General features: G+C 39.0%; 2 protein-coding genes and 1 long non-coding RNA gene across 3 annotated transcripts in view; all 3 read right to left on the reverse strand.

The window, feature by feature from the left end:
• LOC144651081 (uncharacterized) overlaps positions 1-3,618 on the reverse strand; it is a 29,998-nt gene extending 26,380 nt beyond the window's left edge. Inside the window, exon 1 of the long non-coding RNA XR_013570257.1 lies at positions 3,569-3,618. This is a non-coding gene — a long non-coding RNA (uncharacterized LOC144651081). The remainder of the gene's footprint in view (positions 1-3,568) is intronic.
• A 5,908-nt stretch (positions 3,619-9,526) lies between these two features.
• On the reverse strand, positions 9,527-10,593 carry LOC144651057 (uncharacterized). Its single transcript, XM_078510926.1, has 2 exons — positions 10,543-10,593; positions 9,527-10,071 (listed from the first exon to the last, which is right to left on the reverse strand). The coding sequence occupies exon 2, from the start codon at positions 9,971-9,973 to the stop codon at positions 9,602-9,604; it is 372 nt and encodes a 123-aa protein (XP_078367052.1). The 5' UTR covers positions 9,974-10,071; positions 10,543-10,593; the 3' UTR covers positions 9,527-9,601.
• A 6,416-nt stretch (positions 10,594-17,009) lies between these two features.
• Positions 17,010-20,490, reverse strand: LOC144651056 (uncharacterized). The gene is made up of 4 exons (XM_078510925.1): positions 19,292-20,490; positions 18,231-18,335; positions 17,996-18,061; positions 17,010-17,549 (listed from the first exon to the last, which is right to left on the reverse strand). The coding sequence occupies exons 2-4, from the start codon at positions 18,304-18,306 to the stop codon at positions 17,086-17,088; spliced, it is 606 nt and encodes a 201-aa protein (XP_078367051.1). The 5' UTR covers positions 18,307-18,335; positions 19,292-20,490; the 3' UTR covers positions 17,010-17,085.
• Between the last annotated feature and the right edge of the window lie 2,814 nt (positions 20,491-23,304).

The raw sequence follows: 23,304 nt of genomic DNA on the forward strand, positions 1-23,304 counted from the left end.
ACAGAGAAAAGAGGAGAAATGGCAGTGAGCCATACAGTGACAGAGAAAAGAGGAGAAATGGCAGTGAGCCATACAGTGACAGAGAAAGGAGGTGAAATGGCAGTGAGCCATACAGTGACAGAGAAAGGAGGTGAAATGGCAGTGAGCCATACAGTGGCAGAGAAAGGAGGTGAAATGGCAGCAAGCCATACAGTGACAGAGAAAGGAGGTGAAATGGCAGTGAGCCATACAGTGGCAGAGAAAGGAGGTGAAATGGCAGTGAGCCATACAGTGACAGAGAAAAGAGGTGAAATGGCAGCGAGCCATACAGTGACAGAGAAAGGAGGTGAAATGGCAGCGAGCCATACAGTGACAGAGAAAAGAGGTGAAATGGCAGTGAGCCATACAGTGACAGAGAAAGGAGGTGAAATGGCAGTGAGCCATACAGTGACAGAGAAAGGAGGTGAAATGGCAGTGAGCCATACAGTGACAGAGAAAAGAGGAGAAATGGCAGTGAGCCATACAGTGACAGAGAAAGGAGGTGAAATGGCAGCGAGCCATACAGTGACAGAGAAAAGAGGTGAAATGGCAGTGAGCCATACAGTGGCAGAGAAAAGAAAAAGAAATGGCAGCCAGCCATACAGTGACAGAGAAAGGAGGTGAAATGGCAGTGAGCCATACAGTGACAGAGAAAAGAGGAGAAATGGCAGTGAGCCATACAGTGACAAAGAAAAGAGGAGAAATGGCAGTGAGCCATACAGTGACAGAGAAAGGAGGTGAAATGGCAGTGAGCCATACAGTGGCAGAGAAAGGAGGTAAAATGGCAGCGAGCCATACAGTGACAGAGAAAGGAGGTGAAATGGCAGTGAGCCATACAGTGGGAGAGAAAAGAGGAGAAATGGCAGTGAGCCATACAGTGACAGAGAAAAGAGGAGAAATGGCAGTGAGCCATACAATGGCAGAGAAAAGAGGAGAAATGGCAGTGAGCCATACAGTGGCAGAGAAAGGAGGTGAAATGGCAGCGAGCCATACAGTGACAGAGAAAGGAGGTGAAATGGCAGTGAGCCATACAGTGGCAGAGAAAAGAGGAGAAATGGCAGTGAGCCATACAGTGACAGAGAAAAGAGGAGAAATGGCAGTGAGCCATACAATGGCAGAGAAAAGAGGAGAAATGGCAGTGAGCCATACAGTGGCAGAGAAAGGAGGTGAAATGGCAGTGAGCCACGCAGTGACAGAGAAAAGAAAACGAAATGGCAGCCAGCCATACAGTGACAGAGAAAGGAGGTGAAATGGCAGCGAGCCATACAGTGGCAGAGAAAAGAGGTGAAATGGCAGTGAGCCATACAGTGACAGAGAAAGGAGGTGAAATGGCAGTGAGCCATACAGTGACAGAGAAAAGAGGAGAAATGGCAGTGAGCCATACAGTGGCAGAGAAAGGAGGCGAAATGGCAGCGAGCCATACAGTGGCAGAGAAAAGAGGTGAAATGGCAGTGAGCCATACAGTGACAGAGAAAAGAGGTGAAATGGCAGTGAGCCATACAGTGACAGAGAAAAGAGGCGAAATGGCAGTGAGCCATACAGTGACAGAGAAAAGAGGTGAAATGGCAGTAAGCCATACAGTGGCAGAGAAAAGAAAAAGAAATGGCAGCCAGCCATACAGTGACAAAGAAAGGAGGTGAAATGGCAGCGAGCCATACAGTGACAGAGAAAGGAGGTGAAATGGCAGCGAGCCATACAGTGGCAGAGAAAGGAGGTGAAATGGCAGTGAGCCATACAGTGGCAGAGAAAGGAGGCGAAATGGCAGCGAGCCATACAGTGGCAGAGAAAGGAGGTGAAATGGCAGTGAGCCATACAGTGGCAGAGAAAGGAGGCGAAATGGCAGCGAGCCACGCAGTGACAGAGAAAGGAAGTGAAATGGCAGTGAGCCATACAGTGGCAGAGAAAAGAGGAGAAATGGCAGCGAGCCATACAATGGCAGAGAAAGGAGGTGAAATGGCAGTGAGCCATACAGTGACAGAGAAAAGAGGAGAAATGGCAGTGAGCCATACAGTGACAGAGAAAGGAGGTGAAATGGCAGTGAGCCATACAGTGGCAGAGAAAGGAGGCGAAATGGCAGCGAGCCACGCAGTGACAGAGAAAGGAGGTGAAATGGCAGCCAGCCATACAGTGACAGAGAAAAGAGGAGAAATGGCAGTGAGCCATACAGTGACAGAGAAAGGAAGTGAAATGGCAGTGAGCCATACAGTGACAGAGAAAGGAGGCGAAATGGCAGCGAGCCATACAATGGCAGAGAAAGGAGGTGAAATGGCAGTGAGCCATACAGTGACAGAGAAAAGAGGAGAAATGGCAGTGAGCCATACAGTGACAGAGAAAGGAGGTGAAATGGCAGTGAGCCATACAGTGGCAGAGAAAGGAGGCGAAATGGCAGCGAGCCACGCAGTGACAGAGAAAGGAGGTGAAATGGCAGTGAGCCATACAGTGACAGAGAAAAGAGGAGAAATGGCAGTGAGCCATACAGTGACAGAGAAAGGAGGTGAAATGGCAGTGAGCCATACAGTGGCAGAGAAAAGAGGAGAAATGGCAGTGAGCCATACAGTGGCAGAGAAAAGAGGAGAAATGGCAGTGAGCCATACAGTGGCAGAGAAAAGAGGAGAAATGACAGTGAGCCATACAGTGGCAGAGAAAGGAGGTGAAATGGCAGTGAGCCATACAGTGGCAGAGAAAAGAGGAGAAATGGCAGTGAGCCATACAGTGGCAGAGAAAAGAGGTGAAATGGCAGTGAGCCATACAGTGGCAGAGAAAAGAGGAGAAATGGCAGTGAGCCATACAGTGACAGAGAAAAGAGGAGAAATGGCAGTGAGCCATACAATGGCAGAGAAAAGAGGAGAAATGGCAGTGAGCCATACAGTGGCAGAGAAAGGAGGCGAAATGGCAGCGAGCCACGCAGTGACAGAGAAAAGAAAACGAAATGGCAGCCAGCCATACAGTGACAGAGAAAGGAGGCGAAATGGCAGTGAGCCATACAGTGACAGAGAAAGGAGGTGAAATGGCAGCGAGCCATACAGTGGCAGAGAAAAGAGGAGAAATGGCAGTGAGCCATACAGTGGCAGAGAAAGGAGGTGAAATGGCAGTGAGCCACGCAGTGACAGAGAAAAGAAAACGAAATGGCAGCCAGCCATACAGTGACAGAGAAAGGAGGTGAAATGGCAGCGAGCCATACAGTGGCAGAGAAAAGAGGAGAAATGGCAGTGAGCCATACAGTGGCAGAGAAAGGAGGTGAAATGGCAGTGAGCCACGCAGTGACAGAGAAAAGAAAACGAAATGGCAGCCAGCCATACAGTGACAGAGAAAGGAGGTGAAATGGCAGCGAGCCATACAGTGACAGAGAAAAGAAAACGAAATGGCAGCGAGCCATGCCACGAAGAGAAAAGAACCAGGGGAAGAAAAACAGACAACAGGAAAGAGAAATGAAAAGGCTAAGCGAATGGCAGCAAACAGCAACATTAGCTGAAGGTTATATCAGTGCTCACATCACGCCACGCCATGTTTCGATTTTTTTTTTCAGCTTAACTAAATAACTTGAACTTACCTCGCTTGTGACTCGGTCAACCTCAAGTAGAGAGTTACTGTGTTTGCTGCGGCGGCTCACCGATATAATGAAACGATCAATTTGCACAGACGTTTAAGTTGCGTTTAGGTCCAGGCAGAATGATCAACTGAAGCTGCCAATCAAACATACCATGAACGAGAGCATAGTTTCCAATAGTTTCGTCCACATCTTTACTCCTCAGTAAATTGCTCGGACATTGTTCCTGTGTGAGAGCATAGTTTCACATAGTTTTATCTGCATCTTTACTCCTCAATGAATTGCCCGGACATTGTTCCTGTGTGAGAGCATAGTTTCCAATAGTTTTATCTACATCTTCACCCCTCAATAGACCTTTTGCAGCCTACTTGTCATTCTTTTGTGTTCATTCAACTGATTGCCCTCCACGCCTCGCTTCAGGTTTGAATTGTTTCTGTTCTGTGCACATGCTAACCAGGCTTGGACGGAAACTTGCATGAACATATAATATCTCAAGACTACTTAACCCTGTTCTCAAGACTACTTAACCCTGAAAGACGCAATTGGAAATCAGTACCAAATTATTTTTTTACAAAGCTTGGAGGATTAAATTTCCTCCTTAGGTGTAATTACGATGCAAAATACTTCGATCCTAAATTGCCAATCTTTTACAAAGACATTTTATCTTTTTTTTCGGAACTAAAGTTTAAGTACAACTACCAACAAGGACAGGAAACAATTCTCTTTAACAACAAAGCTATCCGTATAGGAGAAAAACCATTCTTTCTTCAAGAATGGTTTTCCAAAGGAATCATATCTATTCAGGACCTTTTAAATGAAAACGGACAGCTAATCTCTTTTCAACAGTTCCAAAGGAAATATGACTGTAAAACCAATTTTTTAAAATTTTATCAAGTTAGAAATGCCATTCCAAAAACGCTCCTAACAAGGGCACGTAATTTTGGAAAACTTCCAAAAGAAAGTTATTTGGGAGATCAATCCAAGTTCCAACTAGAGGAAAACATCGAAATTGACTTAGAGAAAGCAAAGGCAAAAGATTTCTGCTGGCTACTAAATAATAAGGTAAACCATTCTTTTCCTACCGGCCCAATGAAATGGAGCAAAAACTTGAATTTAAACCCCACTGATTGGGGGCACTTTTTTAAGTTGACAAAACGAATTTGTAAAGAAAATAAATTGAAAGAATTCCACTACAAGTTCTTACATAGAATTATAGTCACTAAGAAGGAGCTACACCGTTTTGGTATTAAAGATGACGAGGATTGTTTATATTGTGGAAATGAAGACTCTATTGAGCATACGTTCATTCACTGTCAATTTTCAAAAGCTTTTCAAAGGAGAGTTATTCAATGGTTTAATAGCGTGAACAACTCCAGTCACCATCCATCTGTTAAAGAAACGTTATTCGGTTTATCTCCCGCCTCTTCACTTGAAAACAAAACTTTGATAAGAAAACTTAATTATACCTTGCTGTATATGCGTTATTACATTTATACCAACAAACTGCATAACAGACCAATTACTCTCTCCGATTATGTTAACAAATTAAACAACAAGTATAAAATAGAGAAGATAGATTATATACCTTATTTATTAAATACCTAATTGTTTAAGATGCTCCTTCTCCTGATCCTTCTCCTTTTATTCTGTTTTTTCGCTTTTTTTTTCTAAACTTTATAGTGCATCTAATTTATTGTAATTGTGATTTATTGTAATTTAGTGTAACTAGTGTGATACGGATAATTGTAATTTATAATGTTCTGTAAAAACAAGTGAATGTAATTGTATTATGTGTATAATAGCAATAAAAAAAAATAAATAAAAAAATAAAAAAATAAAAAAAAAATATCAAATAGGCTGCAAAATAGTAATAATGTAAATAAATGACTTGACGTGTTTTTGACACTGAGCAATTGCGCAGCTGTCATTTTGTCATTTAGTTTTGTGTATGTGTATGCATTTTGTTGGCAAAATAATTATTATTATAATAAAAAAAATATGGAAAAAATAGGCTGGAAAAAGTCTATTGGTGTGTTGGTCTAAATGCCCAGCTATTGTTGTGTAAGAGCATGTTTTTCGGTTTGGTCAGATGAGCGGGATTAAATCGTGAGTACGCCGCAACAGAGGTCCAGAAAGGCTTATTTTAAGTGCTTATATCGCTATTGTTCGCTAATTCTTTCCCAGTAGTTAGGTTTGATGCCTTAACTTTCTGTGTGTATGATCTGTTTCTGTTTTTTTGCGCCCGTTATCCTGTAATTTCGTTATTATTTTTAACTCTTGAACGGGACATTAGGCGGGACCGCCATTCTGCTTTCGGGTCAAGCGAAGTCCATCAAAAACATCCACCTTTTCACCCAAACATTTTTCTCAAATCCGCTTCATAATAGGAGGTTTTACTCCTTGATTATTAACGTTTAATATCCGGGGCCTTCAGTGTCGCTTGAGTTAGCCAAACTTCATGTCTTTCCGTTTCCTTGATTCCGTTCTAGTGCAAAGGTATAATTTTTATCCAGAATATGTCAACAACTCCGATCGCTGCTTCGCGATCTTATATAGAATTCTTTTTCCATATATGTTTATTCGCATTCATTGGCTTATTATAATGTATTACTGTTGGTATCTGTGCAGTCCTGTTAAATTTTGTGGCTTTCCTTGCCCTGTCGACTCTTAAATTTCATTGATTGCATACCTCCTGAAAAAAATAAATAAAGAAAAAGAAAAGCTTACAACACGGGGTATTTCGAGTCGGGCCTGGGGTCGGGCACCCATCCAAGTGTTAACCCCGCCCGGCAAGCCTTAACTTTGGCCAGCTCGAATTGAGCAAGCGCTTTCATTGTGGTTTGAACGAGGAAAAACGTGTTGTGCAAAATAGACATGAGTTCAAATTCGTTGCCGCAAGACAGGTAGTAATTACCGATTAATAAAGACTTGAGTAAAGTTATTCTGAGTTGTTTTTTCTATAATACCCAATGAAAGCGCAGGCTCCATCCGACCTGGCTGAAGTTAAGTCCTGTCGTCGGGCGAGGTTAATACATTTCCGAATATTTCCGAATATTCGCGAAGGAGGTCATGACGATATCTGGCTTGAACTTTTTCGTGAAAAAATATTCTGTTGTAATGTGCGGGGGTATTGGAGCCCGTTTGACAACCAGTGTAGCGCCTTTTTCCTCTTGATTGCTCCGATTTTCACCTTTAAGGGGAAAGACATGAAGATTCACGAATGCTGAAAATCTGATACTGCACGTACATCAAGAACTGAACATCCTGTGCCAAACCTCCTATTTCTGTTACAATAAAAAATAAATTCGCTGTGCAAGGACCCTCGAAAGCTCGACCTGTTTACAGATTTCATCGATCATTCTACCCTTTACGAAGGTGTTTCTGTTGATTTAAAAAAATGAATGTAACGTCTGATCTACCAAAAAATAGCAGAAGAGAAACAGTTACATTCGCTAACATCTCTGCATTATTGACTTGAGTAAATGAAGGAAGGTAACGGAGTAAAATGCCACATTCTTAATTCTTAATTCTTAATAACCCGCCATCTTTAATATCACTCATGCGAAGCGTGACGTCATACTGGCAGTGATGATTGAACCAACATTTTCCTTAGAGACAAGACACCCTTCCCCCCCCCCCTGAATACGCGCGAAAAAAACATTGCGCGAAATTTTAACACGCGAAAATTAATACCGTATTGTGTAACAAAACAATAAAAATTCTAAATGTTTGGAACTGCAACTATCTTCCTCTGAAAATATCTTTCAGTCTTGTTCTCGACTAGCACCCTTCCTCTGATTACTGTTTTCTTCAGCTTGTAAATCGGCCAAAACCTTTTTAGTACACTCACCAAAGTCTCCGTTTGCAGGCTCCTTGTAGTTACATTGAGCCAGAACTTTGTATATATCCAGTAGTTCCTTAGTCTTTGACGACCGATCCATAAAACACTGACAAAATCGCGAAATTTAATACACTTTTGCTCTAATTTTTCTTGCAATCGCGAAAATTAATATTCGCGAAATTCGGTTCCCGAATATTCGCGAAGGAGGTCATGACGATATTTGGCTTGAACTTTTCCGTGAAAAAATATTCTGTTGTAATGTGCGGGGGCCCGTTTGAACGATTTTTTCACATCCGGGTATTATATTGTAAATAAGACGAGAAGGTTACAAACTGTGCAGCTGATGGTCGAGGAAAAATCACTTGAAACCCTTATGTGAGTAGAATTCGTTCATTTGATGATTATTTTGCCGTTTAGGTCAGCTGGCGATCAGGGCTTTCTGTGATTTGTTAGGGACGGACCATTAGAAAAGTGCTCGGGGGACAAAAAAAATTCATGCAAGGGAAAATGCCAAGAAAAATATTCGTGCAAAGGAAAAGGCAAAGAAAAAAATCATGCAGAAGGAAAGTTCCTATTAAGCACTAAAAACAACTATCATTTTACACTTGATGAGATCGACTTTTTTGAGGAACCATGTCAGGGAGAATGCTAAAAAATAACATTTTTAAGCCTAGAAATTTCTCAATTTTCTGGGAGAGCATGCCCCCAGACCCTCCTACAGACAAGCGTCTTCATTGCTTTCAGCCTGGCTTCCCGACAAACAAACCTTTTATTCCCCTACGCCGATGCTTATGCGCGCGGCATTGAACATATCATGTGTTTTTTCCATTCAGTTAAAAACAATTCACTCCATATACTGCAGCCAGAACATGAAGTCATAAAGCTTCATAAAATAAAAAAGTTGAAATTGAAGTCATACCGCTACGAAATGTTGACTGTACATTCAAATCAGTCAGGATTTCTGTTTTTGTATGTAGATAGGATTTATTAGCTATGTAGCTAAATGGCTATGTTTTGTTAGATGTGACTTGGCTGAAATTATAAAGCATGGTACTAATGATGCACAATTGCACAAGATCATTTATTCCGTGAGTAAAAGTGTCCACATATTTTGAACATTTCAACGAGAGAATTATCATTTGGACTAAAAGGACAAATATCTTAACCGACTTTCCCAAGTCACGGGATATTTAAATTCTTTAGGAATACCAATTGCCACATATTTTTCCTGTTTGTTCTAAAAAAATTGTTTGGCTCGGCATGGACACAACCAGCCTTATGCATGTAAAGTGTCGTTGCAAGAGGTAAAACATAATTTACATAGATAAAGATAGAAAGTGGAAAAGTTACTCAGTTACGATGTAATTTTTACTGTGCTTTCAAATTGTTCTTAAGTGGACTTACAAAATGACAGACAATAATATTCGTCATTTATTGCCGGAGAAAAGAGTGCCCGGGTCACATGTTCTTGTGAGGCATTCCTTGATCAGGCATTTCTGTACACCTTACATAAACAAAAAGAGCCGTAACTAAATTTGCTCGGTTCCAAGAAATTTTGCTTAATCAGTCATAATTGTTATATCCTAAAATTTGTACGTTTTAATCCTAAGGTCGGCTATCTGCAGAGTTCTTCCCCGGGGGCGGGGGGGGGGGGGTACTCCCTATAATGGCCCATACGGGGAGGCTCAGCCCGAAAGGGCTACCTTTTTCAGCCTCAGGTATATAAAAGGGTATCTACGGTCATAAGAGAAAGTAGTCGGAATATCGTGATCAAATAGGGGTGCTGATGACGAAATCAATACACACCACTTACAAACAATTAGTTCCCGCTTTTCTTTAGAGCAGTTTTCAATTGAGTGTCGTAAAACCAAAACCAAAGTAATTACTCCGGCCAATCACAAAGAACACAGACAATCCAGTGAACCAATCAAAACTCGAAGCAAATACATGTAGCTGGCACGAAGCGCGGGAAAACGTGCGCGAGCGAGTCACGATTGGTTTTGGTTTTACTCCTGATTGGCTGAGAAAGTGGCGCGAGATTTTTAAGCCAATCACTAAGCGTAGTAATGCAAAACCAAAGTAAACGCAATTTACTTTCGACACTCAAGTGAAAACCGCTCTAATATACCAAATTTATTTCCCTGTCATTACATTTATCAGATTCATCACATTAAATGAGACTTGCTGAAGGTCTGCTACTCGAATTGGACGTAAACATCGCAGCAAACTTTTCCGCCGTTGTCGAATTCTGGGCCATTGAACAAATCCTGGGTGTACCACAGGCGCAACTCCTGGTCAGCGGACACCGTAATAGGATCATCGAAAAACCTTGTCAGGACCAACTCAGGGGACTGGGAGTTATATCCGGCGACGAAAGACCAACCAGTCTCTTGCCCAGACTGTATGCTTAACTCTTTTGGCGGCAACAGGACTGTATTGGCACCGGTTGTTATGGTAACGCCGACATAATTTATCGTGACGCTCTCAAGGCCACAGCCCCAGGGAGACCAGTAATTGTTTCGGCCGGCAAGACAGGAAACGTAGCCGTACAAGTGGACCAGCTTCATCTTCCTGATGTTTCCACCTGATGGAACTTTAAACGTGCCAAACTGGTTGTCCTTTGCGCCAAAACACACCGGAGCAGTATTTACCTTGCGAAATGAATCTGAAGAATAAAATTGAATTAAAAAAACGCCATTACTTTAGCGTGTTTAGCATATCCATGGTGTGATGTCGTCCCAAGTTACCTTTCGCTAAATTTCTTCAAGAAATACTGAGAAATTCGATGTTCTTAACTTTCAAATACCGTACAACTGCAGTTTTAAGGTCCTTTTTAGAAAATAACACTCTAGTTTAGGCTTGTTACCTTTTATATCTTGTTGTTCAGCTTTAACTTTGTTTATTGTTAATCATTTATCTGTTGATTTTAATTTATTTCTCTAAGGGCATTTTTAAAAAAATCACTCCGGTGAGAGAATCTTCCGGATTTAAATATTACGGCATAATTATTAAGCTCCCCGAAGAAGCCTCTAAATTTATCTTTTAAAAAAATTATAATTAGAGAGCAAAGCCTTAACAGGTCAACATGTTTTTTAGTCCAAATTTCATAAATTCATAACAAAGATAAAGAACTGACCATGTCCTTTCTGCTGGCTCAACTGTTCCACTGCTTTGGTTAACGCATCAATCTTAGGGACGGACCATTAGAAAAGTGATAGGGGGGGTGGGGAATTTTCGGCTTGCATGAATTTTTTTTTCTGTCCATTTCTTGTGCAGGAATTTTTTTTTCGGGTGAAATCCTCTGCTCGAATTTTTTTTTTAGACAAATTTTTTTTCTTCAGACAAATGCCATGTTTTGTTACTTTATACCATGTTTTTTGACAAATGTTGCTTTGTTGATTATTTTTTAAATATTTTAAAAATGCTGTTGTTCGTTGACTTCATCCTTTAGGGACTGTCAATAAGTACCGAGGGGGGGGGGGGGGATCAAAGGGCGGTGCAATTGGAAAAAGTGGAGACCCACCCCTTCCTTCTAGCTCAAAACACCCACCCCTGGGCGAGGGTTGGAAATTACATGATCCACCCCGGGGATCCACCCCTTTCTACAAAAAATAGTTAATAAGGAAAAAGTCTGTTTGATTGTCTGTAATGGATTAGAGGTTTTTGAATTGATATCAGCTTTTAAAGCGCGATCCCAATCATACGCCACCATAATTGTCCCTAATGGACACTGTAATTCTATATGCAGTTTCTTACACATCTTCTTTCGTTTCTTAACACACCAAAGCAGGATGAATTTCTCGATTACTTCGTATAATAGATTTGTGTTTTTCATATATTTCTGTGTAAAGTCCGTGGGAAAACTTAGACATAAACATATGCAAAAAATAAAACAATACGTAATAGAAATTCATAAATAATTACTGCAGAAATCCTATTTGACCGGAATTGACAACATAAACTAAGACCACTGTATATCGTACCGTTCATGGTTGCAATCTGTTTGAGAAATGAGTTAACTAGTAAGCAATCTACCCAGGCTAGAGGTAGACGAGCTGAAGGAATGTTATGATCACAATCCATCTAGGGGGGTGTGGGGGCATGCTCCCCCAGAAAATTTTGAAATTTCTAGGCTCTTAAATGCTATTTTCAGCGTTCTCCACCATATATTTCGTCGAAAAATAGATCTCATCAAGTGTTAAATGATGGCAGGTATTTTCAGGTATTAATAGGACCTTTCCTTCTGCACGAATTTTTTTTTCTTTGCCTCCCCCTTTGCACGATTTTTTTTTCTTGCCATTTTGGCTTGCATGAATTTTTTTTTGGTTTTTCCCCCACCCCCCCCATCACTTTTCTAATGGTCCGTCCCTTAGCATTGAGTCCTGAGGAACGAAAAGAGCAAGTGGTTTTCTATGAGCTGGAAATTAAAGCTCTGCCGGAACAGGGCATTACCAACACTTAAGCAACAATCTTAAAGGGACTGCATGTGTCACGGCTGAATTAAGTTGCCAAATATTTCAAACATTTCAAAAAGCCATATCGCAATCCGTTTCAATCTTCGTCACTTTTGCCCATCCGTACCTTGTTTTGTATTTGAAGTGTTATGGAAATGTCCCTTCACTATTTTTGGAGATTATTTGTTAATTTAACCGAGTTTGTTGATCATTTGCTATGACTAAATTTGGCTTAAATCCGTGACACAATATCCCTTTAATCATGGTTGACTGGTTGTCGTGTAAATTAAAGGAGCTATAGAATTTTTGTATGCTATTGAAAATTTTTAGTTCACTTCGTAACCGACGTCCTGACGTCACTGAGATGGCGAGAAGAGCCAGGATAGCAATTCCAAAAGTCAGCTGCATGGAGACGGCGCTTACAATAAACAAGATACCTGCAAAAAAGAACAGAAAAATGAACACAATGACCTTTCAGCTTAAAGCGTTAAAAACTTGAATTCTGGTTTTATTTCTTATACCGACAGTTTTTTTTTACCGTTACAGGCGATATTAGATTTGTTAATTATAAATTTGCAGGTGGCCATTAGGCGATCTGCTGATCCTTGTGATATCTCGCGTCCGAACGTCTTTACTGCATGGCCGTACAACTTTCGTTCATCTCGTAGAAGGCCCACATATTCCAATTAATACAACAAAAATCTGATTATTTCGTTTGGAAGCGAGTTGTGCAGCTGATTTATCATTTACTAAAATAATTCTTCAATTTATCGTTCATTTTTATCAAAAAATGCTTCCTACGTCTCTCTTCCTACGTGTTTTACAATCCGTTCTGCAGATTCAGTTGTAAACGATAGCTTCAGAATTCACTATATTTTGTGCTGGGACGAAGTTCCACAACGTAATATAACAATATATTTTGTGATTGAACCCCTCGATTTTCTAATTATGTTTTGGACAATTGAAAGGAAACATAACTGACCATAAAACCGGCAACATTTTGATCTTGCTTTGGGCTCTATGATATGAAGAAGTAGCTACAAACCTCGCCTGTCTTGGACTAAGTTCTTGAGTCTCTTCACCTTCAGTCGACTGAGAAAAATGAACAGAGTCCGTGAAGACACTGGTTTTAAAAACCGCGTCCCTTCGTATCGACATATTTCAATCAATCATCAACCAATCAATCAATTATTTTAATTTTGTTTGCCCATTCCAAACTAATTACAATAATTATTATAGATGATAAGGCAGTAAACCTTTTACTTACACTATACAGATTTTACGTGTTCATTACTACCATGCATAAAATCACAGCATGAGTTTTTTGTGACCAGCATGATTTTTTTTCCTTCTATCCCTCTAGTTTATTTCATTTCTATTCGAGATCATATTTCGGTTGCTTAGTTTTGTTTTAGTGAAATGGAATCATCCTTGACAGTTCTTTTTAAACACAGAAGGCCTTAAAACCACAAAACATTAACCATGAAATCCTGTCGTTGCATCGAATACCACAAATTTCACATCTTCTTCGGTAAATACCGAGAACGCCCCAAAAGGCTTTAAATACTGACTTTATTCATAAATAACTAAAAAAGTAAACCATCGCACGCTACAATAGAGGCTTAAGACTACCTGTTTGTTTATTACGCCTTGATGACATGTTATCGTTTTAAACAGGATGCTCCTCTATAAGACGAATACTTCACGGAGCTTTAGTTTTGAAATTAAATCCGTTTAACACTGAACGTTTTATTCCTAACGTTCTTTGTTAACACTTTGTTGTCACTCTTACTAATCTCTTGCTTCTTCTAATGTGGTTCGGTTTGGTTTTAAATGGTTTATTTTTGTTTTTTGTTTGGTTTAAGTTAAGATGTCGTTGACTTTTGAATACCAAAGTAGTGGTGAGTGGCATATCCTTTAAAATGACATTATCTTCCTGTTTTGTTCAAATTCAAAGGGTTCCTCATTCCACGTTTCAACACTAGGAACCTCTAGTAACCGGGAACTTCTTAATACCGTTAAAAGTTTAAAAATTACGTCCCTCTACCAGGAAGTTCAAAGCTTCGCCACCACTCTCCCTTCCCCGCATGCGTAGAGAAAGGATACTCTGCCGCATGACTCTGGAGAGGAAGTTTAGCAGAACATACAGTTTACGCATTATTTCGATCGATAGTTCAAGACATTAACGGGGGCCTGTACACGCGGGGCGTAATACTGCAGTTGCACTTCAATGGCTTTAATAGCTTTTCCTGAGTTCAACTCAAAGTTTTCATTGATCAAAACATTTAACCAATGGTTATTTTCCTGAGATGTCAAATACCGTACTCGTGATCAACAAATCATTTGCACTCTCGTTTCGTGGTTGGCTCTGAAATTTCTCAGTCATGGCTTCATCAATTATCGTTATTTTTTAATCGCAATGGTGCATAATGACCACCCTCGGATACTATTAATGGGTTAAAATATTTAACTGTCTCCCGCTTTTATTTTATTATGGAATATTTAAGTAATCATGTACGACGACGTTCGAAACTCAAAAAGAAACCAAATGATCAATTTTACTTAATGTTACGAGGCAGTTTATGTGTCATACTAATCCGTCTGCAGAGCATGACTCGTCCTATTTTTCAGTTGATTCCTCTTTGGTTAATGAAAACATCCTAACATTTCTAAATGCGATACAAAATATGAAGAAAATAACAAACTCCATACTGGCACAGGACACCATTGGATAACAATTGATTCAATATGAAAGACTTCTACAGTGTTGTCTTATTACTTTCCTTTATATTAAATGAGTTCTTCACAGTAGATGTTCGTAGCTTAAGCTTTGAAAGTTCCTCAATTGATCTGTCATCAGCTTTTATTTTAACGTTCAATATGATGTTCTTGATGAGGGTATATTATAGAGGGTAGTACATTCCGGAAACCGCCATATTTTGTTCTTCCTAGACCGCAAACAGCTTTCGTTTTCTCCTAAAGACTGAAACCGCCAGGTTAATACTAATATACCCGCAAGCCGACACTCAAAATTGATCTAAACCGCCAAAAAGACAAATTATAACTGACTCTCCTTGATTTCTTCCAAAAGAAGAAAAAAAACAGTTTTTAACACGTTTTCCGCTAAAATGTCGCTTATCTTTTGAATACCGAACTAATGAATGGCATATTGTTTGAAATAACATTACTCTTATGTTAACGTCCTGTTTTGTAAACTTGAGTTTGAGTTGAAAGAGTTCCTGGTTCCTCGTTCCACATACATAGAAGCTCCAGAAACCGGGAAGTTCTAGATATCCAAGGAAGTTGTTCTCGGATTCACCAGGATATTCTCGCGCCTCGCAGTTTCGCCTCTGTCCCCTCCAATCTTGCTTAAGGAGAGACAGATGCAACAGTTCGGGTGGCGAACGATCTCTAAAAAATTGCGCCTCTCGCAGAATTTTAGTCCAATTTCATGGGTGTCGCCATCTCGATATTTTCGCAACACCGTCTCCGAATCTCGATTTCTATTGCAAAGGAACGAGTCAGCAACGAAAGTCCAAATTTTTCTCTATGCGCATGCGCCAAAGTAAAATATTGAACATTTTAACAAAAAATATTTCTCAAAATCTAGCTCCAATGTAAAAAAAAAGCTTTTCTAGCAAAGGTTAGGGCTACTACCAAAAAAGTTTTTCCGAGAAAATTCAGTTGTTAATAAAGATCACTCGCCTACTCGATTCATTGCTATTGCAGAAACAATCATTTTGTTAAAAGAAAATAATATCAGTCAAACCAAATATTAGCAGATAGGTCTGGATTCTTTATTAACTAAAATTTGATATAACAATGGAGTTAAGAGTACAAACAGTATTTCTGTAAAATACAAATCACTAAGTTGTACATAATAGTGGAGTTTAAACAAAAGAAAACAATAGAATTAGCATAAAATTGTAAAGTTTAGCATTCCTGTTTCACTCTTCCATTTAACTGTTTTAGCCACCTTGGCCAATAGACAAGAATGTAACAACAAGAAAATAGCCCATTTTAAAAGTCAAATGAACAGAAATTTTTTATTTTTTTTTTATTTTTTTGCCCATGGGTTTATTCAAGAGAAAGGTGTTTATTATTAAAGAGCTAAACAAACATATCCCGAAGTTTCAAAGTAATCGGACATTACATTGCGGATATATTGCAAGTTGAAAAATGCTTTTTTAGGCCTTCACAATCGTTGAGTGCTCGGAAAAATTGTCGGAAAACTGTCGGAAATAAAAACTTTTGACGTCATAATTGGTGTTTTTGAAGACGACCGCAGACCGATTCCGCAGACTACACCTTAAAATTGAAAAAATTGTGTTTAGTGACATTTCAAGCAGTTATTTCGTTCTGTTCGGCCGTTTTTCAGTTGATTGTTTGTTGGTTGTTGTTCAGAGACGCGCATATTTTTAAATAAAATAGCTAAAGCTCAAAAATAGCTTAAAGTTTTGTTTGCTGTCGTTTTGCATATCATGTGAGACGTAGGTGGAATGCATGCTGGTATGAAAGCAAATCAGGAATCTCTATTGTTCTTTCTTTCTCGTTAATGAGCAGAATTATCTGCACCTCCGTTAACTATGCACGCCCAACAGCTTAAATCAGTCCGGATTTTTGTTTTTGTATTATGACGTAGATAGGTTTTGCGCGCGCTTTGATGGGCTAAATGGCTATGTTTTGTATAATGTAACTTGGCTGTAATTTTAAACTCGGGTTTTAAAGAATAGTTGATGCACAATTGCACACTTTTTCATGCTTCAGGTATGTAAAAGGGTGGGGATTTTACAAGTGTAGGTATTTAAAAGAGCCTTTAATTAAAATATTTAGAACAGACGCACCTTATGGCTGTCTCGTTTTTATTCATTTGTCGTATAGGGGTACCTTTTTCAATAAAAGGTATACGAATGGGGTACCTTTTCTGTCAAAATGGTATATAAAAGCGGGGTAAGGGGTTGGACCTCGGGGCGGAGACTTCCCGTATAAAACGTTCTTGCGCTGCTCACTCGGGAGTTCGTCAGAACGGTGTTTCGTCAATTAAAACGGATTACAAAAACGATCATAAGAGAGAGTAGTTGAAATATCGCGATGAAATAAGGGTGCTAATGACGACCACTTACAACCAGCTAGTTTGTTCCCGCTTTTTTTAATGTACTGAACTTATTTCCCTGCCATTACATTTATCAGATTCATTATATTAAATGAGACTTGCTGAAGTTCTGCTACTCGAATATGGCGTAAACATCGCAGCAAGCTCTCCCGCCGTTGTTATGATCAAAGTTATTGGCATCGAACAAATCCTCGCTGTACCACAGGCGCAACTCCTGGCCAGCGGTCACCGCAATAGGATCATCGGAAAACCTTGTCAGGACCAACTCAGGGGACTGGGAGTTATACCCGGCGACGAAAGACCACCCACTATCCAAGGATAACTCTTTCGGCGGCAACAGGACGGTATTGGCCACGGTTGTTATGGAAACGCCGACATAATTGATCACGGTGCCAAAAAGGCCACAGCCCCAGGGAGACCAGTAATTGACTCCGCCGGCAAGACAGGACACATAACCGTACAAGTGGACCAGCTTCATCTTCCTGATGTTTCCACCTGATGGAACTTTAAACGTGCCAAACTGGTTGTCCTTTGCGCCAAAACACACCGGAGCAGTATTGAGCTTGCGAAATGGATCTGAAGAATAAAAATGAATTAAAAAACGCCATTACTTTAGCATGTTTAGCACATTCATGGTGTGATGTCGTCCCAAGTTACCTTTCGCTAAATTTCTCCGAGAAATACTGAGAAATTCGATGTTCTTAACTTTCAAATACTGTACAACTGCGGTTATAAGGTCCTATTTCGAAAATAACACACTAACTGAAACTAAAGCACTCCCGAACTAGGCTTGTTACCTTTTATATCTTGTTGTTCAGCTTTAACTTTGTTTATTATTAATCATTTATCAGTTGATTTAAGTTTATTTCTCTCAGGGCATTTTTAAAAATCACTCCGGTGAGAGAATCTTCCGGTTTTAAATATTACGGCATAACTATTATAATTAGAGAGCCAAGTTTTAACAGGTCAACAGTTTTTTTAGTCTAAATTTCATAAATTCATAACAAAGATAAAGAACTGACCATGTCCTTTCTGCTGGCTCAACTGTTCCACTGCTTTGGTTAACGCATCAATCTTAGCATTGAGTCCTGAGGAACGAAACGAGCAAGTTGTGTTCTCTGAGCTGGAAATTATAGCTCTGCATTACCAACAGGGCATTACCAACACTAAAGCAACAATCTTTATCATGGTTGACTGATTGTCGTGTATAAAAGGAGCTATAGAATTTTTGTATGCCATTGAAAATTTTTAACTTACGTCGTAACCGACGGCCCGCTGACGTCACTGAGATGGCGAGGAGAGCCAGGATAGCGATGCCAAAAGTCAGCTTCATGGAGACGGCGCTTACAATTAACAAGATATCTGCAAAGAAGAACAGAAAAATGAACACAATGACCTTTCAGCTAAAAGGAGCTATGACACGGAGATTTCGCTGAGATTTCGCAGATTTTTGGTCTAAACTGTTCTGAAATAAGTGGTAGGCAACTGAACCCATAAAGAAATCATCTACGGCTTTAAATATCGATTTTCAAATGGCACGCGGAAACAACTTGAAAACATTTGCCTAACTTTTGCATGTTACAATCTGTTTCCATCCGAGTCATTCGAGCCAAAGATGCTCCTTAACAGTTTCAGTGCTCTAATATAGCAATCAGTTTTTATTAAAAATGGACAATTATTTGTAGGTTTCCTGCGACAGAAATATAAATTTGGCTGTTCAAAAATCTGGTAAAATCCGTGATACTGTACTCCTTTTAAAGCGTTAAAAATTTTAATTCTGGGTTTTATTTCTTACACTGACAGTTCTTTTGCCGTTACAGACGAAATTAAATTTGTTAATTTTAGAAATTTGTAGCACAGCATTTGCAGGAGGCCATTGAGCGATCTGTTGATCCTTGTGATATCGCGAGTCCGAACGTCTTAACTGCATGGCCGTACAACTTTCGTTCATCTCGTAGAAGGCCCACGTATTCCAATTAACAGAACACAGCTGAGGACAATCTGATCATTTCGTTTGGAAGCGAGTTGTGCGGTTGATTTATCTTTTCTAAAACAATTCTTGAATTTATTGTTCATGTTTATGAAAAAAATGTTTCCCACGTCTTGTCGTGATTTGCGATCCGTTGTGCAGATTCAGTTGTAAACGACAGTTTTAGAATTTACTATCTGTGAGGGAAGAGAGTTCCACAATGTAAGTTAATAAGATTTTATATGATTTTTATATTTTTTGACGATTGAAAGGAAACATAGCTGACAATAAATTCGGCAAGATTTCGATCTTGCTTTGGGGTATGTGATATGAATAAGTAGCTACAAACCTCACCTGTCTTGAACTAAGTTCCTGAGTTCCTTCACCTTCTGTCGACTGAAAAGAATAACAGAGTCCGTGAAGACTCTGGTTTTAAAACCCCGTCCGTTCGTATCTACATATTACAATCAATCAAACAAACAATAAATCAATTATTTTAATTTTATTTTTATTTACAGGATGCTCTTCCATTAGAACAATATTTCCGAGCTTAATCTGTTTAACACTGAAAGTTTTATTTCCACAGTTCTTTGTTAACACTTGCTTTTTCTAATGTGGTTTAGTTTTTTTGTTTATTTTTGTTTTTTTGGTCTATGTTAAGATGTCGTTCACTTTTGAATACCAAAGTAGTGGTGAGTGGCATATCCTTTAAAATGACATTATCTTCCTGTTTTGTAACCTTGATTCCAAATTCAAAGGGTTCCTCATTCCACGTTTTAACACTAGGAACTTCTAGTAACCGGGAACTTCTAAATACCGTTAAAAGTCTAAAAGTTCCGTCTCTCTACCAGGAAGTTCGAAGCTTCGCCACCACTCTCCCTTCCCCGCATGCGTAGAGAAAGGAAACATTGCCGCATGACTCTGGAGAGGAAGTTTAGCAGAACATACAGTTTACGCATTATTTCGATCGATAGTTCGAGACATTAACGGGGGGCTCTATACGCTGGCGTAATACGGCAGTTGCACTTCAATGGCTTTAATAGCTTTTCCTTAAAACATTGATAAAAAAATTTAACCAATGGTTATTTTCCTGAAATGTCTTAGGCGTACTCGTAATCAACAAATCATTTGCACTCCTGTTTCGTGGTTGGCTCAGAAATTTCTTCAGCAAAGGCTTCACTAATTATCATTATTTTTAAATCGCAAGGTTGCATAAGACCATCCTCGGATACTCATAATAGGTTGAAATATTTAACTGTCTATCGCCTTTATTTTATTTTATGGAATATTTAAGTTATCATGTACGACGTTCGAACGTTAAGGGGCAGTTTTTGTGACATACTGAACCGTCTGCAAAAGATGACTCCTCCTATTTTTCAGTTGATTCCTCTTTGGTTAATGAAAACATCCTAACATTTCTAAATGCGATACAAAAAATGAAGAAAATAACAAACTCCATACTGACTTTATTTTCAAATTGGGGATCACGCAAAGCATCGCATGCTGCTGGAAACCAATTTTAACATTAGATAACAGTTGATTCAAGATAAAAGACTTCACAATGTTGTCTTATTACCCTCCTTATGTTAGATCAGTACTTCACAATAGCTGTTCGTAGCTTCAGCTTTGAAAGAGCCTTCAATTCGTTTTATTATCTGTCATCAGCTTTTATTTTTAACGTTCAATATGATGTTCTTGATGAGGGTTTATTGTAGGGGGTAGTACATTCCGCGAACCGCCATATTTTGTTCTTCCTAGACCGCAAACAGCTTTCGTTTTCTCCTAAAGACCGAAACCGCCAGGTAAAAACGAATACACCGGCAAACCGACACTTTAAATTGGCCTAAACCACCAAAAAGACAGAGTATAATTGACACTCCTTGATTTCTTCCAAGAAAAAAAAAAACAGTTTTTAACACGTTTTATGCTAAAATGTCGCTTATCTTTTTAAAACCGAACTAATGAATGGCATATTGTTTGAAATAACATTAGTCCTCTTATGTTAACGTCCTGTTTTGTAAACTTGAGTGTGAGTTGAAAGAGTTCCTGGTTCCTCATTCCAGATACATAGAAACTCCAGTAACCGGGAAACTCTAGATATCCAAGGAAGTTGTTCCCGGACTCACCAGGATATTCTCGCGCCTCGCAGTTTCGCCTCTGTCCCCTCCAATATTGCTTAAGGAGAGACAGATGCAACAGTACGGGTGGCGAACGGTCCCTCAAAAATTGCGCGTCTCGTAGAATTTTAGTCCAATTTCATGGGTGTCGCCGTCTCGATTTTTATCGCAACACCGTCTCGGAATCTCGATTCCTTTTGCAAGGGAACGGATCGGCATAAAGTGTCCAAATTTTTCCTTAAGCGCATGCGCCAAAGTAAAATATGTTTCCCGCGACATTTATTACTTGAGAACTATTTTGAAATCTCTTTCTTTACTTTAACTCCTTTGAACTGATTTCGGCTACTAAATTCTTGTCCAACAAATCGTACTCAGTCTTTCATTAGGATTAAGTCCACGTAAGGTTGAAAATGTTATCCTTATTTTTCCGAGAGAATTATTTGTTTGAAAATTTACCTAAAACGCGCTAATAACTGTGCAGCTACAGGCTGTAAAAACTAATGCTTCACAATCTGCAGTTGTGATCGCCATATAGTACTTTATTAAATGGTTTGAACCCAGGAGTATCAGTAGTTCGTAAAGTGTGATCCTCCGGGTGAGAGTAGCTCTAAAAAGGATTGCTGTTGGTGACTCAGACGTTTCGATAGCCTGAGCGGAAGTCATCTTCAGAGTCGAGTCAAGTGAAAAGTAGTTGTCAGTCGATGATGTCATCATCGACTGACAACTACTTTCGCTTTCAAAACAATCGCAATCAAAACAAGCATGATGTCCGATTTCTAACTAAGTGCAGGGATACAGATATGCCATACAAATAACTATTCGTACAGCGGGTTTTTAGGTAACTGAATACACACACGGTAGCATTCAACCAGCCGATAGGTGTTCAACATTGTGGGTAATTTGGACAGAAAATTGTTTTAAAAAATTGATCGGAACTCTCATGTTAGAAAGCGGAAACTAAAACAAAGAGAGCCTACTGCTTACATGGTTGTAAATATAGTGTACCGCATTGCAGAAAAAAAAGTTCCATTAAGAAAGTCAAGCTGCATCCGCCTTAACCATTGTTTCGGAGAAGATATAATGGATTACAAAATAATCTATTTGTGAAACCGAACGATTTTATATGCAAAAGACAGGAACTTTGCTTTTATTTTTTAGAATCGGTCGCAAAACATCTGTTAATCAGTCAAATTAAATATTTCCCATTTTAAGTTTAATTTCTTTATTGTTTGCTTTGGAAAACATAAGTTTGTTAACGTTGTTCAGGATATAACATCACACGTCGTTTCATTTTATATGGTTTCTCCACGATCGTGTTCTGGCTTTATACAAATTGGAATCTTAATTATGATATTTTTATATTTTTGGCACATTTCAGAACGTTAGTGGAACAACCAGGAGCGTCATCAACTGTACAACACACCACGAATATGAAATCCATTTCAAAAAATAATTACGGAACATTCTACATCACCTGTCAAGTTAAAGATTTCTCAATTTCAGTAGTGAGTTTTGTAGCTTTCTTTCCTGTTTTCTGTGGGAGGAGAATAATCTAAGCCATAAGTAACAATCGCCCTACATGTGGTAGAAGTCGGCTAGCGGCATTTTATGTTATAAAAATGATTTTTGGCAAATTTCAAACCTGGCACCGCCAAGAGCTTCATCAAGTTTACTTCACACAACGAACAAATTCACTTAAAAGAGTCAACTGAAAAAGTAACATAAGGTAATCTACTGAACTTTTGGATAAGTGAAGTGAAACCGGTAAAAACAATATATAATTATATATTCCATGAAAACAGGTAAATGTGAAAAGGTTAAAAAAATAGATTAGTGTGTATCAATCTGCAGCTTACTTTTCTAAGCAAATGCCTACATTGTGCAGAAAATTCCATACTATTGGCTCCATATTATTGGCTTCTGGAATGTTCATATTACATAAATAGCTATAAATGTCACTAAAGTATATTCAGGTTTAAACTGGCAACATGTGGGAATCAATCATGTGACAATTTTATTACATTAACACTATGTGTATTTTTGAGTTCATTTTGACTAAGAGGAATGTCATTGCACTCTTCAAGTCACCTGTAAATAGAAACAAAACAAACAAAAACTATTTTTCCAGCATGTAGACTGTATATTAAATGGCCTTTTTCAGTGTGTGAAAAAAAAAAACTGACTGCTTTCATGTTGGGCTAGTGGATTGAATAATTTTTTCCAGTTGCTAGATAACCAAATGACA

The sequence above is a fragment of the Oculina patagonica genome, chromosome 4, assembly GCF_052425735.1.
Source record: "Oculina patagonica isolate OP01 chromosome 4, crgOcupat, whole genome shotgun sequence".
Lineage (NCBI taxonomy): Eukaryota > Metazoa > Cnidaria > Anthozoa > Scleractinia > Oculinidae > Oculina > Oculina patagonica.

Coding starts and splice junctions, on each gene's coding strand:
- LOC144651057 (XM_078510926.1), bottom strand. CDS start 9,973: ATGAAGCTGGTCCACTTGTACGGCTACGTTTCCTGTCTTGCCGGCCGA.
- LOC144651056 (XM_078510925.1), bottom strand. CDS start 18,306: ATGAAGCTGACTTTTGGCATCGCTATCCTGGCTCTCCTCGCCATCTCA. Junction 18,062..18,230: donor AGCGGGCCGTCGGTTACGAC/GTAAGTTAAAAA, acceptor TTCGTTCCTCAG/GACTCAATGCTAAGATTGAT. Junction 17,550..17,995: donor GAGCCAGCAGAAAGGACATG/GTCAGTTCTTTA, acceptor TTTATTCTTCAG/ATCCATTTCGCAAGCTCAAT.